The sequence below is a fragment of the Hippoglossus hippoglossus genome, chromosome 2 (genome assembly GCF_009819705.1).
Source record: "Hippoglossus hippoglossus isolate fHipHip1 chromosome 2, fHipHip1.pri, whole genome shotgun sequence".
Classification (NCBI taxonomy): domain Eukaryota; kingdom Metazoa; phylum Chordata; class Actinopteri; order Pleuronectiformes; family Pleuronectidae; genus Hippoglossus; species Hippoglossus hippoglossus.
The window spans coordinates 1133934-1147858 of record NC_047152.1 but is presented as its reverse complement, the minus strand read 5'-3'; the positions used below and the strand labels follow the sequence as shown (position 1 = coordinate 1147858).

Genomic DNA, 13925 nt, shown 5'->3' with positions numbered 1-13925 from the left:
CAGCTCAGAGTCTGAAGCGCTTATCTAAAAAGCTGCGATACAGCAGTGGAAGTGGAACCTCCTGAAGTGAACCCTGCCACATTTATGCTACTATCAGCCCTCAGATGTTGTCTTCAAATGACTGTAGCTTGTGAAGAATGAACGCAGAGATTTGACAATAGTGGAGCGGAGAATCAACGCAGAGCACTCAGCAAAAAAGATGAGACGTTCAGAGGATGTACAGATGCCTGTACATGCGAGACGTTTAAGGTTTCAGTGGCACCGACAAAGTGAGACGTCGTAGCAGGAGATGACAGCCGAGGATGAATCAGCATCGCAGACACACACTTAGCGCCACAATGTCTAGTTCGACAGCGATAGACATGCCGTATAGGCTGACACACACACACACACACACACGCACACAAGACCCAGAAAACCGTTGAGCACACTCGAGTGAGCAGCAACTACAAGAAAGAAAATGGGGTCAGGACATCTAAAGACGAGCTCCCCTGCTCTCTTTCAATCAAACTGCTATTTCTCTGTCTTTCATCTCTTCTTTTTTTCCGCTTCAAATAGATATACCCCACAGCAAAAAATCCTCCTTCCTTTCTCTCTTTCTTTTTTCCTTCCTTTCTTTCCCCTTTTTTCAACTCAATCTGCCACGGGATTCCTTCACCTTTTGTCACTGCCTTTTCATTACTTTACAGTTCAAAGCACGCTCGGAGGCGACAGCTATTAAACTAATGTGACACTTTATTTCCCCCCCCCCCCTTTCTTTCCCCTCTTGCTTATACACTGTCTGCCGTTTCCCCCGTCTCCTTCTGTTCACCGAGAATGCTGTGATTTTCCTTCCCTGCTGTTTTCACATCCGATAATGTCAGAGGTGTCGCTGTCGGCGTCTGCGTCATGTGCCAAAAAACATCCCCCCCCAAGGCCCACTTAAGATGAATCAAGGAAACAGTCCTGTAATGTTAATGTAATAACAACAGCAACACTGCAACATTATTAACTCTAGTGCAGAATTGTTCAGTGTAGAGCTGGATTTCCTGAGGGAAACGTGTGTCAAGACGATAGCAACCAACTTGCTTCCTTATCTGCTATTTTTGTTTGATATACGTCTGGAACTACAAGCTGCATAAAAAAAGGTTAATTTTAATTAATGTGTTTATTTTAAGCGTCTAAAAATGGACATCCCACAGGCGGCCCCTGACTGGCTGAAGGAGACTGTTGTTGGCATGGCCCTGTTTAAATAAATCTAAAATAAAAAAAGTACCAGAGCTACAACATCCATTATAGTTTATTAACTTATATAACCTTTTGACCTACTAGAGTTTAATGATATGAAGCTCTAGGGTAGCTCTGGGATAAGCTCTGATTCCAAAGAAAGGAGAGGTAGAGAGGGGAATAAGTACAGAAACATGGTTAAAAGTTTTCAGGTTCATATAAAGGTCATATTGCCTTCATCACATAATAAAATCGTTTGTATCGATCATAACCCCAAAAAACGTTTGAAACTGCTCAGCTTTTCGATAATCTGTCCGTAATACAAGAAGATGGACGATGCATCCATCAACAAAATGCCTTCTTTTTAGCTGATCTTGTCAAATCTGATTAGTTTCATTATTTACCGTTCAAGTACAGGAATGAAGTGTATCTTTCAGTGCCACGGGATAAAACACACACAGAAAGATACACACATTCAGAGCTGAGAGGGCACGATGTGTGAATGGTTTCCTCGTGTGGCCTTTTCACGCCTGTTCTCGTTGCCTCCGGCTCACACACAACCAGCCATTTGATTCACTGTCCAGTCACACAGCTCCACCTCCCTCACTCCTCTCTATCAAAAACCTGTTTTTCTACTTTTTACATGTTATTTTCTTGCACAAAACCTGAGCTGATCATTTCATTTATCTTCAATCCCTCACTTCTGCGTGTCTCTCTGCTCGTCTCACCCTCTTCCCCCCCTCCCTCCCAGGTCTCTGCAACTCCCTGGAGAGCTGGATGATTGTTCCCAACATCAAGCAGAACCACTACACGGTGCACGGCCTGCAGAGCGGCACCAAGTACATCTTTGTTGTCAAGGCCATTAACCAGGCGGGAAGCAGAAGCAGTGAACCAGGGACTCTGAAGACCAACAGTAAGCGGCTGATGATGACACTTCATACAGGATCAAGCTTTATAAGGAAAATCCATAAGTAAACATTCACGCAACCCCAATTGGGTTTCTTATGTTGCTTGCTCCACTGGAAATAGATCCATCAGTATATATGAAATTTAATTAACTGAAAATAAATTGGCTGCTCCGTAAGGAACGTTGCCCGTTATAGATCTCGATGCACTGCCACTTCAAAATCAATATTTCATTTTCCTCCCTCTCCTCTCCCAGGCCAGCCTTTCAAGCTGGACCCCAAGTCTGCTCACAAGAAGCTGAAGGTGTCCCACGATAACCTGACGGTGGAGCGGGACGAAACCACGTCCAAGAAGGGCCACAGCCAGGATCGCTTCTCCAGCCAGAGCAGCTATGGCGTGGTGGGGAACGTCTATATTGACAGCGGGCGCCACTATTGGGAGGCTCTAATTGGAGGGAGCACATGGTGAGAATCATAATCTAGTGTCTAATTAAAGGTTTAAAAATGGTGTTCGTTGCAGCATCTCGACGGATAACGGTATCTCCCACTCCTCCTCAGGTACGCGGTGGGCATAGCCTACAAATCCGCCCCCAAGCACGAGTGGATCGGCAAAAACTCCTCCTCCTGGGTGCTCTGCCGCTGCAACAACTCCTGGGTGGTGCGCCACAACAGCAAGGAGCTGGCCATCGAGCCCTCGCCCCACCTGCGACGCGTCGGCGTCCTGCTGGACTACGACGCCGGATACGTCACCTTCTACGATGCCGTGGGCTCCCAGCACCTGCACACGTTTCACGTCACCTTCGTCCAGCCCGTGTGTCCCGTGTTCAACGTGTGGAATAAGTGTCTGACCATTCTCACCGGTCTACCCATCCCCGACCACCTGGAGGGAGTGGATCCCAACAACTGAAGGCTTTAGATGGACAGATGGAAATAAATCAGCATAAACTGGCCTCATTATCCTAAAGCTGCACTGGGCAAGATTTGTAGAATTACTCGTGCTCCCATTGAGAACAGAAGTGTCCATTCCGCTTCAATTCACTAGGATCTGCTGCATTTGAGCAAATTAAATCCCACTCGTGTGCGGTTTGGCACCCGGAGGCGGTGACAAAAGTACATGAGTCAGATAATGACGACAGTCTCAATAAGAAATAATCCCAACACTTGCTACTGTTGGTGTAAAGTTAACTAGTGCAGCTTTACAGTGCAAAGACAAGAAGAAGAAGACGAAACTCTCGAGGCGTTATTTCACCTAACCCCCTCAAAAGTGGTTTTCAATTGTTTACTATGATTTCTAACAGAATAAGATGCTGGTTCATGTTGTATTGACTCAAAAAGACTTGATGGCAATAAGCTGGAGTCAGTCCACAGGAAACAGGACAAATGGACCTTGATAGTACTCTATGGCACTTTTGGGCTGCGATGGGCGTATTTGTACCATGGCAACGAGGGAAAAAAAGCCACAAATCAATTTCTAATTTTGCTTTTTTGTTGTTTTACACCCTTTTATCAGATATAGCACTTTGAAAATCCCTTAAAGTATTCACACTAGAAACATGCACAGATTAATGCAATCACATTCCTTCTTTATTCCATCATGGTTGCTAAAAAGAGCAGAATAGTGTATATTTTGTAAAACGCATAGACTTCCCCCCTTATCTCCCCCTTCCCATTCAAAAAAAAGAACCAAAGCAGCCGTTGCTGTCTGTGCAGGTGTCTTTACAGAGAATTCTACTCTTAATAAATGCTGAATTATTTTTAGAAATGTTACAGAGAGGAAATAGTATTATGCTAATATTGAAACAGATGATTCCTTTAAATGTAGACCTTGTTTTTGCACATTGTTCATACTTTATTCATGGCTTCATTCAAATTGGGTGCAATTTACATGCGTTCATATTGGGAAAATGTTGTGTTCTGTTTGATTTATTGTGTAAATGTCTATTTTGTTTTCAGGCATCATGGTTTTATGTGATGCATAGTATGTGAGTTTACAGTTGTAAAGTCCCAGGTTATTGCTGGAGATAAGGGGTAAAATGTACAATTTCACTTTTGCCAACACTCCAGAACCAGGACTTTGCTTTTAATAAAGAGTGTCTTCCCATTTCATTTTAAATAATACATCTTACGTGTCATTGTCACACTGAGGTCTTACATCATCAAATCCACATGCAGCACATTGTTTAAAGGTATTAAAAGTTCAGATACTCTATAAAACACAACTTGTTCACTTTATCAAAACAACACTTGGAGCTCTCCTTTGACGTTATGCAGAATGGTAATAGGAGGAAGATGCACTCACTCTTTATTTTGAATCATTGGCTGAATCTTTCTTGTACTGTCCTGAATTCCCTGCCATTCAAAAATGGACGACATCAGATTCAGCCACTGATGATCTTTCGACCAAGATCCTTACAACAAAACCCCCAAAGGGATATTGTCTATTTTAAATAATATAACTATGTTTTGTTCTATATATTAAAATGTTTGATTATAGAGAAATGAAGCTCCTCAGTGTAAATACAATTATTTGGTTGTATTTCCCAATGTTGCTGAGTGATGAGTAATAATATGGAGGACAAATCTCATTCTTTAATTCTGTGTTTCCTTGGCAATAAATTCAACTGTACGTTTCCTTGTATCTGGTATGCATATATAGTGCTTAATTTAATGTTTCCATTATGACCATGGTGTTATATGTTCCGTCTCTGTGGACATCTCTGTGGAAAACAGGATATAAGTGCTTGCATCACTGTCGTCTGACATACTGTAAGTCTGAGAAGGTCAAAAATAAACGTTCCTTTTCACAGTCTGTCTTTATTTTCTCCCAGTGAAGTAATGTGGTGATGTGACACTGTCAAGAGCTGTTTTCATACAGTAGGATGCAGTGAAGTGCCATGTTTTAGGAAAGTTTAGACTATGGCATTTCGATCTGCGTGAATTCACTGCTGCCCTTTAGGGTAGTCTTACAAATAGTAGGTATGGGTCGTGTATGTTCTTCTTCTCATGCACTCACAGTTATAAAAGCCAAAGTCAGGTCAGCCCCTGTCATAGCAAACATTTCAATATTAGCAAGTAGAGCACAAGTCTTGAGTTTATCATGTGGACTTCCTGCAGACATCAGGGGCTCTTCCTGGTTATTCCAGGAGCAATTGTTCTGTGACGCCAGGTTTCAGCGGGGGTGAGCGGCTGACTGTAGCATCAGCCGGAGCTTTGTGTGTGTGTCGTTCACACGCTTCGCTGTTGTGAGCCGACAAAAATGAGTTTACCCAGCGCTCCAGTGACCAAACAATAAAAAGGGCACAAAGACAATTTACAGGTCGTCGTCTGCAAATAACGGCGATATGCTCGTTTGTCCAGTAATACAGAGGAAGTGTTGAAGATTGGCTCGACTCCTCTCTGTTGTGGTCAAGTGCTACTTTCACTCAACTTTCACCTAAAGTAAGTGAACTACAAAACTGCAAACACATAGATATCAGGCCCTTCAATATGCCAGATTTTTTCACCAGGGTCCATGAAATTATTCTCTGGATAATCGGTGAAATGTCAAAATGTTGCAACGTTAATGAAGTCAAACTAAAATTCATGGATCGGCCCAAAACTTGAATGGGCTCTTCCTCAGCCCATGTCCCATCCCTCTGCAAAGTTGCGTACAAATCCTTTCAGAAGTTTTTCCGTAATCCTGCAACCAACCAACCAATAAGCAAACATAGAGATGCTGAAATATAACTTCCCTTGCAGAGGTAGATATTTCTCCTCACCACCTGCTCTCAAGCAAACTGTCACAAAGCTTGAAATCTGACTCTGTGCATACATTGTGTCATTCATTGATATGTGGGTGTCCATAGCGAGTGATTATCTTATTAAAACCTGCCTCTGAGACTATTCTGCATATCATTGTTTTTACCAGACCCTGAAATGATTCATTCCTTGTTCGTATTTTGCCGTGAGATTTTTTTCAGAAACCAATTCTGAAGCTACTGCGTTCGATTTTTTAAGAAATCAAATCTAGTTGGCCAGAAATTCTGACCTTTCTCCTCCGACTTAATGCAATTTGAGCCAAGTTCAGCAGATAAATGTGCTTACTGACCCTCTTGTGTTCTCATACAAGACTTTGTGTGGCATTTCAAACAATCAATACAGTAACTTTTATGTGTCTTGGGGTTTGGCTGCAGCTGAAATGTGGCACAGAGGTTGAGGAGCAAACTATTTTATTAACCTTTATCAAATGAAGGATTTGCTGAGCTCGTGTGTTGTTTTTCTGCACATGCGGTGACGTAAAGCCCCATTCACACTCGAGAAGTGGTGTGAAAAAGTCGGGCAAATTAAACAGCTCAGGCCTTTTTCGCCTCAAGGGCACCTCGAATATATTAAGAGTCAAAAACTGTTAGCCATTCAGCTTTTCCCCCTTTGGGATTTGTACCACTGACCTCCCTTCACACGACCACTTCACTCTGCTTTAGGCGAACACTGTCCCACTTTTGTGCAGATCATCAGGCCAGAGTTGGTGTCAGTGTGTTGCTGTTTTTGCTCCAGCCACTGCATCTGCACGGGCAGACTTGAGGCTCTGCAGTCCCAAGAGGATGTTTACAGCCGAGGCACAGCACAGAGAGCGAGAGAGAGAGAGAGAGAGAGAGAGAGAGAGAGAGAGAGAGAGAGAGAGAGACTGAGCTCTCCTGAGGGAACTGTGCATTTACACTATAGGCTCAGAGCATCCTCCTGTATGATGTGTGTGTGTGTGTGTGTGTGTGTGTGTGTGTGTGTGTGTGTGTGTGTGGTCAGCAACCGCATGTATCTACTTGCTGGTGGAAATTTGACATTTCAAGCAAACAGACAATGGCAGCGCTCGGGCATGAGCAGAGAAGCAACAATAGCAACTCCCCCAGGAGTGAGATCTGGAAAAATAGGACAGAATCTGGTACAGAAGCAGAGTAACAGCAGAGATGAAACTGTAAAGCTGAGCCGTTGTGTTACTGGATCTAAATAAGCTTTGTACATGTAGAACACCCACTCCTCCTCTGTGTCGTAAGAAACAAATGGGAAGCATAAGGATGTAGAGCAAGATCAGATTTCTTATTTGCACAAAATGTATTTAGGCGAATACATTACATTTTAGCTGTTGATTTTCATACTGCATATTTGTGATTGGCTATGCACAAGCTTTTTTCTCTGTGCTGCCCATGCAGGGGGGAATTCAGTCCTGCAAATGTCCAGGAGATGTCACTGTTAAGATTCAAGAAAATCAACATGCAAGCCCCATGTCTCATGTCCAGCTTAGTCCATTTATCACATGTCAGATCTCATCGTCTCACATGACTTTATTTATTTCCAAGCAAAACTACATGAATGCAATGTAGGTAGTTTGTGTACAGTGGTGTCAGTAACTCATGTATCTCTGCAAAGCTCCCCTGAGTGCTTCCATTATCTGTTAAATCCTCTGTCATTCACAATCATTACACTATTAGAATCCATAGTTGTGAGAAAATGGCTAGAAAAAGTCATGAGGCTCAACTGGAGTCATGATATTCCATGTGTTTTGCAGAGATCAGATCGATATGTAATCAGGGGTATGTTGATCATTTTGTGTATTCCTGAAGGGGGATCAGCTACCAGACTGAATTTCAGGCGTGGGTGTTTACCTCAACATTGGGTCGGCAGGAATAAGGTCTTATCAGAAGATGAATCTTATTGTGAAAGAGTCAAAAACTCTCAGGGATACAAAAACAGAGCAGCATGTCTTTGGGGTCAGTGCTTTTTGTTGTTGTTGCTGGAACAGGTCAAGGACACAAGGAGGCTGTAAACAAAATGCCTGCCTCATACCTGGAGAATAAAGCAAATATGACAGCTCCCATAGAAAGAGCCAGGTGGATGTCAACAAAGCACATCTGTACAAAGTCATGAAGTGCTTTTTCTTTCCTTTTCTTTTTGACAAATGTCACCATTTGCAAATATGTTTTCAGGTCTCATCCTTAACTCTCTTCCTTTTTCTTTGTGATATTCTCAGAACACAGAAAATGTGTCCAGTGCAAATAGCAAGTATGTGGCTGAGTCATCGCTATCATCATAACTGTCTCTGAAAAGTGGAGAACTTCATCACACTCAGGTCTAACAAGGTCTCTCTCCCTTATTGTGTTATATTTTACCAGCAACATGAGGACTGTCCTTCAGAAACTAAAAAAACACAAAACAGACAGTAAGAAAGGCAAAATAATGTGACTCACGCAATACAGGTACTGCTCTACAGAATTCAGACCACCTGCGGAGATGCTGCTCTGTGGTTTGTGCCATTAATCCTAGGGGGACCCTTTAATTACCATTAATCATTACATATTAAATAGCCACTATTTGGGAAAACTCATAACCAACAAATTAATTGCACAGTGATTGCGAAATTAACATTATTATTATTAGCTATTCTGAGTAACAGGTTTCAGGTCGCTCATTCGCAGCAGAGGGACAGGTAGCTACAGAACAGACCTCTCCATGGGGCTTCAATTGTTTCTAGAACAGTGAATGAAAGATGATGTGTTCTGAGAAAGGACGCTGGAAGTAGGCGTGCTAAATGGGCTGCAGCACCCCCTGTTGGCAAAGCACTTCTCTTCATCAAGGAGTTTTTTTCCATTTTATGTTAGTTTATTTGTTTGTCAGCCGGATTACGTGAAACCTAATCAATGGATTCCCATTCACAAATTTACAGGACTGATAAACTATTTGAATGTGTGTAATATGGGGCGGATCCAAACAAAACTCCAGATGTGGCCTGTATACATGTGATTTTATGCAACCCCATCTCTGACTGCCTGACAGCATCCCTGCCACTGAAGACAGTCAACCATCCCCCTTGATACGCTGTGGCCAAACAGTTCCAACCGCTCAAGCTTCTTGACAACCACCACGATGGCGGAGTTTGCTGCCAGCAAGAACCTGGCCGATGTCCGCGAAGGCTTCGCTGTTGGCACTAGTCCTGGCTGCTCGGGGTTTAGTATGGCCTTCTTCGATTGGTTCAAATTTGTCTGGGAGGAGAGTGCAAGGGTAGCTAGGACTAACCTGCGAGCAGGTTGAGAACCTCAGGGGCCCCAAAGCCGACTGAGCTGAGCATACCTACTGAAGACCTCTGGAAAATCCTCCAAGAAGGCCCAGAGCGTGTTGCCTGGCTTCATGCTCTAGATTTTAAACAGCTAAAGAGGATAGCCCACTTCTTTAGCCTGCAATCAGCCTTTTTACAGTCCGTGCTAATTGCAGGCCAGCGGCTTGGGGATTTGGAGGTAGCAGGTATTCCAGTGCTGCCTGTTCATCCTGGCTTTCAGCACCACTAGGCCTTGTTACCAATTAACGCAACTCGGACAACAGATTCCTCTTTCCCTTTCAAGCATGAGACTAATGACTTAGTAGCTACAGTACCAACTCTGTGGCTTACTCCCCACTCACTACAGCTTGAGTCTCATTCCCAAGTGCACCATCCCCTGAAAGGAGTGCAGACTGATCTATGGCCGTTAATGAGTCAGCCTTATCTGGACTCCATTTACCTCTTGCTACCTCTGGAATAAAGCTCAGACGTACCCCTGCTTGCCAAAACCTATTTCGACTCTTTTTGATATTTGAGCGCCTTATTTCTTCTTTGTTGCATTTGATCTTAATCAGAGACTTATAAAGTATGCTCCAGCCTTGCATTCAGACAAGGCACCAAAGGCCTTTGTGATGAACAATTTCACTTATTGATCAGACGAGGCCTGTGGACCAATTAAGGCCGCAGGATGGAACAATCCCTTTGCTAATGAAAGGTTTTTTTTAAAGGGGGGGGGGGACCTTTGTAAGAAAGTAGAAAGTTAAACTCCCAGTCCTTGATCCTCAAAATGTATCATTAAAAAAAACAAGTAAACTCAACTGACCTTAGTCTCTCTAACTGTATTTAATCTCTATGTGTAATCTGTGTCTTTCTTACTTCCTGTGTCCCTTCATCTTCTTTCTTTTGTGATAATCTCTCTCAGCAGTCCTTTCTGGGTTTCTCCTCCTAAAACGCACTCACACACTGCATTCGTTCCCACCTTCTCAATCACTCACTCAATCCCTCCCTGATAGTCTAGCAATTTTATCCAGACAGCCAGTCAAGAATCCAATTAGTTTGCACCTCTCAATCATACAATCTTCAGTCAGGTTGAAACAAACTTGGACAGACATGCTTTTACTGCCTCGCCGCCTAATTAAGAGATGATAATTTATTGCACTCCAAATGGGCGAGGGCTTTTGTGGACTCAAGTAATTGGAAAAAATATATATAAGGGAGACAAGAGAGAGGAGCAACCAAGCGACGAGAAACGATAAAGGTATGAATTAAAGGGTAGAAGACCCGGACAGGGTGTTAGCTAGGTGTTTGAGCCATTTCTGCTCATTTCTCTCTTGACTAAGTCCAAAGTAAGGGTCTGACATTTTTATCTGAAGGCATTCAACTCAGGTTGTCTAAGGACTCGGGTGTGTTTCATCTCTGTTTTTTTAAATTCAAGGTAGTGTTGATTGTATCAGCAACACATCGCCTTTCATTTTTGTGAGGAAAGTACTACAGAGGGTCTCTGACCCGGGAAGGTGGGAAAACTAACAAAGCTGCATTTCCTTGTGTGGATTTGTGTTCTTGCACATTTGTACTTGTCAGAAAGAAGAAATGAGTTTCAAATATTTGGAGTCACATCATTTCTGAGACGTGAGAAGATTTAGTTCGGTCCTCGGTGTAGGATTAATATTTCAAGTAACACTTAACTAGCATTAAGAATAGATTAAGATACAATTGCATAACGCCCGCCAAGTGGCTGTTCTGACATGCCCCCTAACAAAGCCAGCTAAAGGGATAGTGAAGGCTCATATTTACCACACAAACTGTTTAATCTCAACAGGAGTGTGTCAACTGGCCAATCAGGGCAGCCGGTGCTTGGGGCTGGAGCGTTTCAGACAGACGCTGAAAAGAGGAGCTGATGCAATGGACAGTGTGAGGAAAGTGAACATTAGAGCATGGAAACCTTATCAACTAATAACCCAAATCAAAATGACGAACCTGAATATGAGCAGAATGTCTCTACTAGAAGTCAAGGTTTGGTTCAAATTCGACCACATAAAGAATATTCAACTTTTAAGTGAGATATCTATAGGGCTCATTTGAAAAACATTGAATCCTGCATATCCCATGTTGCAACAAGTTAGCTTCCCATTGAATTTATGATGACGTCATTATTATAGGATAACTTTAGAGACTCCCCCTCTGAGCCAGAGAGGACATTTTGCCATTTGAGTGTATGAAGAAGGAATGGAAGCGGCCAGTGGACAGACCTCGCAGGAACTGAAATGAAATTCCTCTGCGAGTGTGCATGAAGGAGAGAAGGTGAGGATGAGAAGGATGATGTGAGAAGAGGGAAATCTCGGATGTGTGTGTGTGTGAAGGAGAGAGGAGGAGGGAGAAAAGGTGAGAGGGAGATGCACGTTTACAAAAGTGTGTGTCTGTGCATGCTCATGGCAGTGTTTGTTCTTGCCTGCGTGCATTTGCAGAGGAGAGCGGATATGACAGGCCTGTCTGTTGTCTCCCCAGAATAATTGCTTATGGATTACCTAAAGCAAGTCCCACTGGAGATACTTAGAAATGACACTCCCAGGTGACTCCTTGAATCATGTTCATATCCGGTCTGAGCAAGAGTTTGATTTTGTTTTGCTAGATGTGTGTGTGTGTGTGTCCTCGTAATCATCCCCGTTTGTGTTTGTGTGTGTGTGTCTGCTTTTGTGTGTCTGTTTTGCAGATCCAAGGGGATACGTTGTCTCTTTCATCTTTCTGACTCACACATAAGTAATTCCAAAGACGTCACGACTATTCATCACACACAGACACACAGACACACACAAGCACACACCCGGAGGTTGTCACAGGTCGCGTATGGTTACGTGATGTAGACTCACATTCATTTCCTGGAGAGTGACCTCCTTTGAGTGACACAATCAAAAGTGATGCAACCCCAAAGGTAGTCTGACAGGCACAGGCACACGCACACGCAGTTACGCACTGCAATCTTATTACAGTTTGATGCGGATTGTGTTGACATCCAGGTGCATTGTGTACTACATTCTCCACTGACACGCCCATTTTCTCGCCCAGACCAGTTTGCATTATGCAGTAGGTTTTTAACCCCAAACCCCTTAAGGTCTGATGCATCATGGCGGATGACCCTTGAATCATTCAGGGTCAAAAAACCTGGGCAGGAAGCTTCAAAGTTGCCTGTGATATTTCAGAACTGTTGTCAAAGGTCCCAGAAAACCACAGACAAACTCTTTCTTTAGGCAACTTATCCCCTTTAGGCCATTTCTGCTTTAATCCATTAATTTTAGCCAAGGGCGCACAATTAATTCTTTATGATGCAATCTCATTAAGGTTCAATTAAAATGCAACTCAAGGTATGGATATTAGCATATCACTCCAAGGACTTTTTGACCGAGCACCTTCTCTGGGCTCACAGCTATCATGTATGTTCAAAAACAAACAACAAGCAAACAAACAAAAAAACATCTTAAACATAAAAATCGAAATTCCTAGAAAACACAACAGCATGAGAAAAAAAAATTGTGCTACTGTGATTGGTAATTTTGATGTTGCAAATTTATATTTTAAACAGTTAACACGATCAACAATTGCTCCTTGGGATGTTTTTTGATGCATATTGTAGAGGTCATCCTCCTGATTCACGCAACATGTTGGCAGTCTTGACAAAATTAACATTCAAACTCGGTATCAAAGTGGAAAGTGGAGGTCCTTCTTCGCTAACATTTATTGATTTGATAGTGAAATACGTCCTCAAGAACCTTCCTCATAATTGACTAGACTTAAAATAAATGTCCCTGAACTGCAAGGTGAGATGGGGGAGTGGATGACAATGTGTAATTCTTCAGTGAGGCTGTATTAAACGCCGCCCCTCATTTACTCGAATGTACCTTGAAGAGGAATTCAAGGCTTTCCTGGCCCACTAGTAACCATTAAAAGTCAGAGAGAAAGGAGGAGGATACTGTAACAAATGGAGGGTGATAAATGCTCTGCAGCAAATGTTATTCTTGTCACATAAAAGCCAGGGCAGAAATACCTTCATGGGGGATATAAAATTATTGTAAAACACCATTACAAAATTGACGCATCACTCAAAAACAACTCAAAGCATCGGTCAGCCTCGCATATGTGCTCTTGATCCTGTTTTGCAGCCAAAGTCACGTGAAAACAAATCTACTCTCGTGTTGCTACAGAAGAGGAAATCCAATACAAGCTGTACGTATTATCTCCTCACATGTTATACCCTGTTATTAAAGATGAAACCATGAAATCAAAGCTGATAAGGACGCAGCGGACAGCGCTCTGGCTTCATACTGATGGATGCCTTTCGACCTGAGCAGGCTATTCTAGGTATCGGATAGAGTTTTAGTCTCGCTAGGAACCAATGCTCAGTGAAAGCCATCGGTAACATTCAATTACATACCTCTGTAGACACAGAATGTGCTGAACCCTGGTGGGCCTGCAGTAGATGAGGGGTGACAGGGATCGCCTCAGAAGTCAGTGCTCCTTGTATTTTTTTACCGACACAGAATCACACTGTGGCTGCAGCTGCAGTTTGGCCTTTGATTATGTTGTATGTGAAACTTGTAACTTTTTTGAATTTTGAGAATTATTGCAAACATGCATTTCCGTTTACGCCAACGTCTTTCCCTGAGAATATTAGAATTATGAACATCTCTATTCCTCAATATTTCTCATCAATTCTTTAAATACCTTATTTGCCAGGGACCTATGGAACTCTGATTGAT

General features: G+C 42.8%; 1 protein-coding gene across 3 annotated transcripts in view; it reads left to right on the top strand.

Annotated features, from left to right (window-relative positions):
• Positions 1–4915, top strand: part of LOC117777648 (E3 ubiquitin-protein ligase Midline-1-like) — a 57099-nt gene extending 52184 nt beyond the window's left edge. For all 3 annotated transcript variants that reach the window (XM_034612469.1, XM_034612459.1, XM_034612478.1), the window contains exons 8-10: positions 1958–2119; positions 2369–2576; positions 2670–4915. In XM_034612469.1, coding sequence (XP_034468360.1) covers positions 1958–2119; positions 2369–2576; positions 2670–3018 — 719 coding nt within the window. In that variant the 3' untranslated portion in view covers positions 3019–4915. The remainder of the gene's footprint in view (positions 1–1957; positions 2120–2368; positions 2577–2669) is intronic.
• Positions 4916–13925: the final 9010 nt, after the last annotated feature.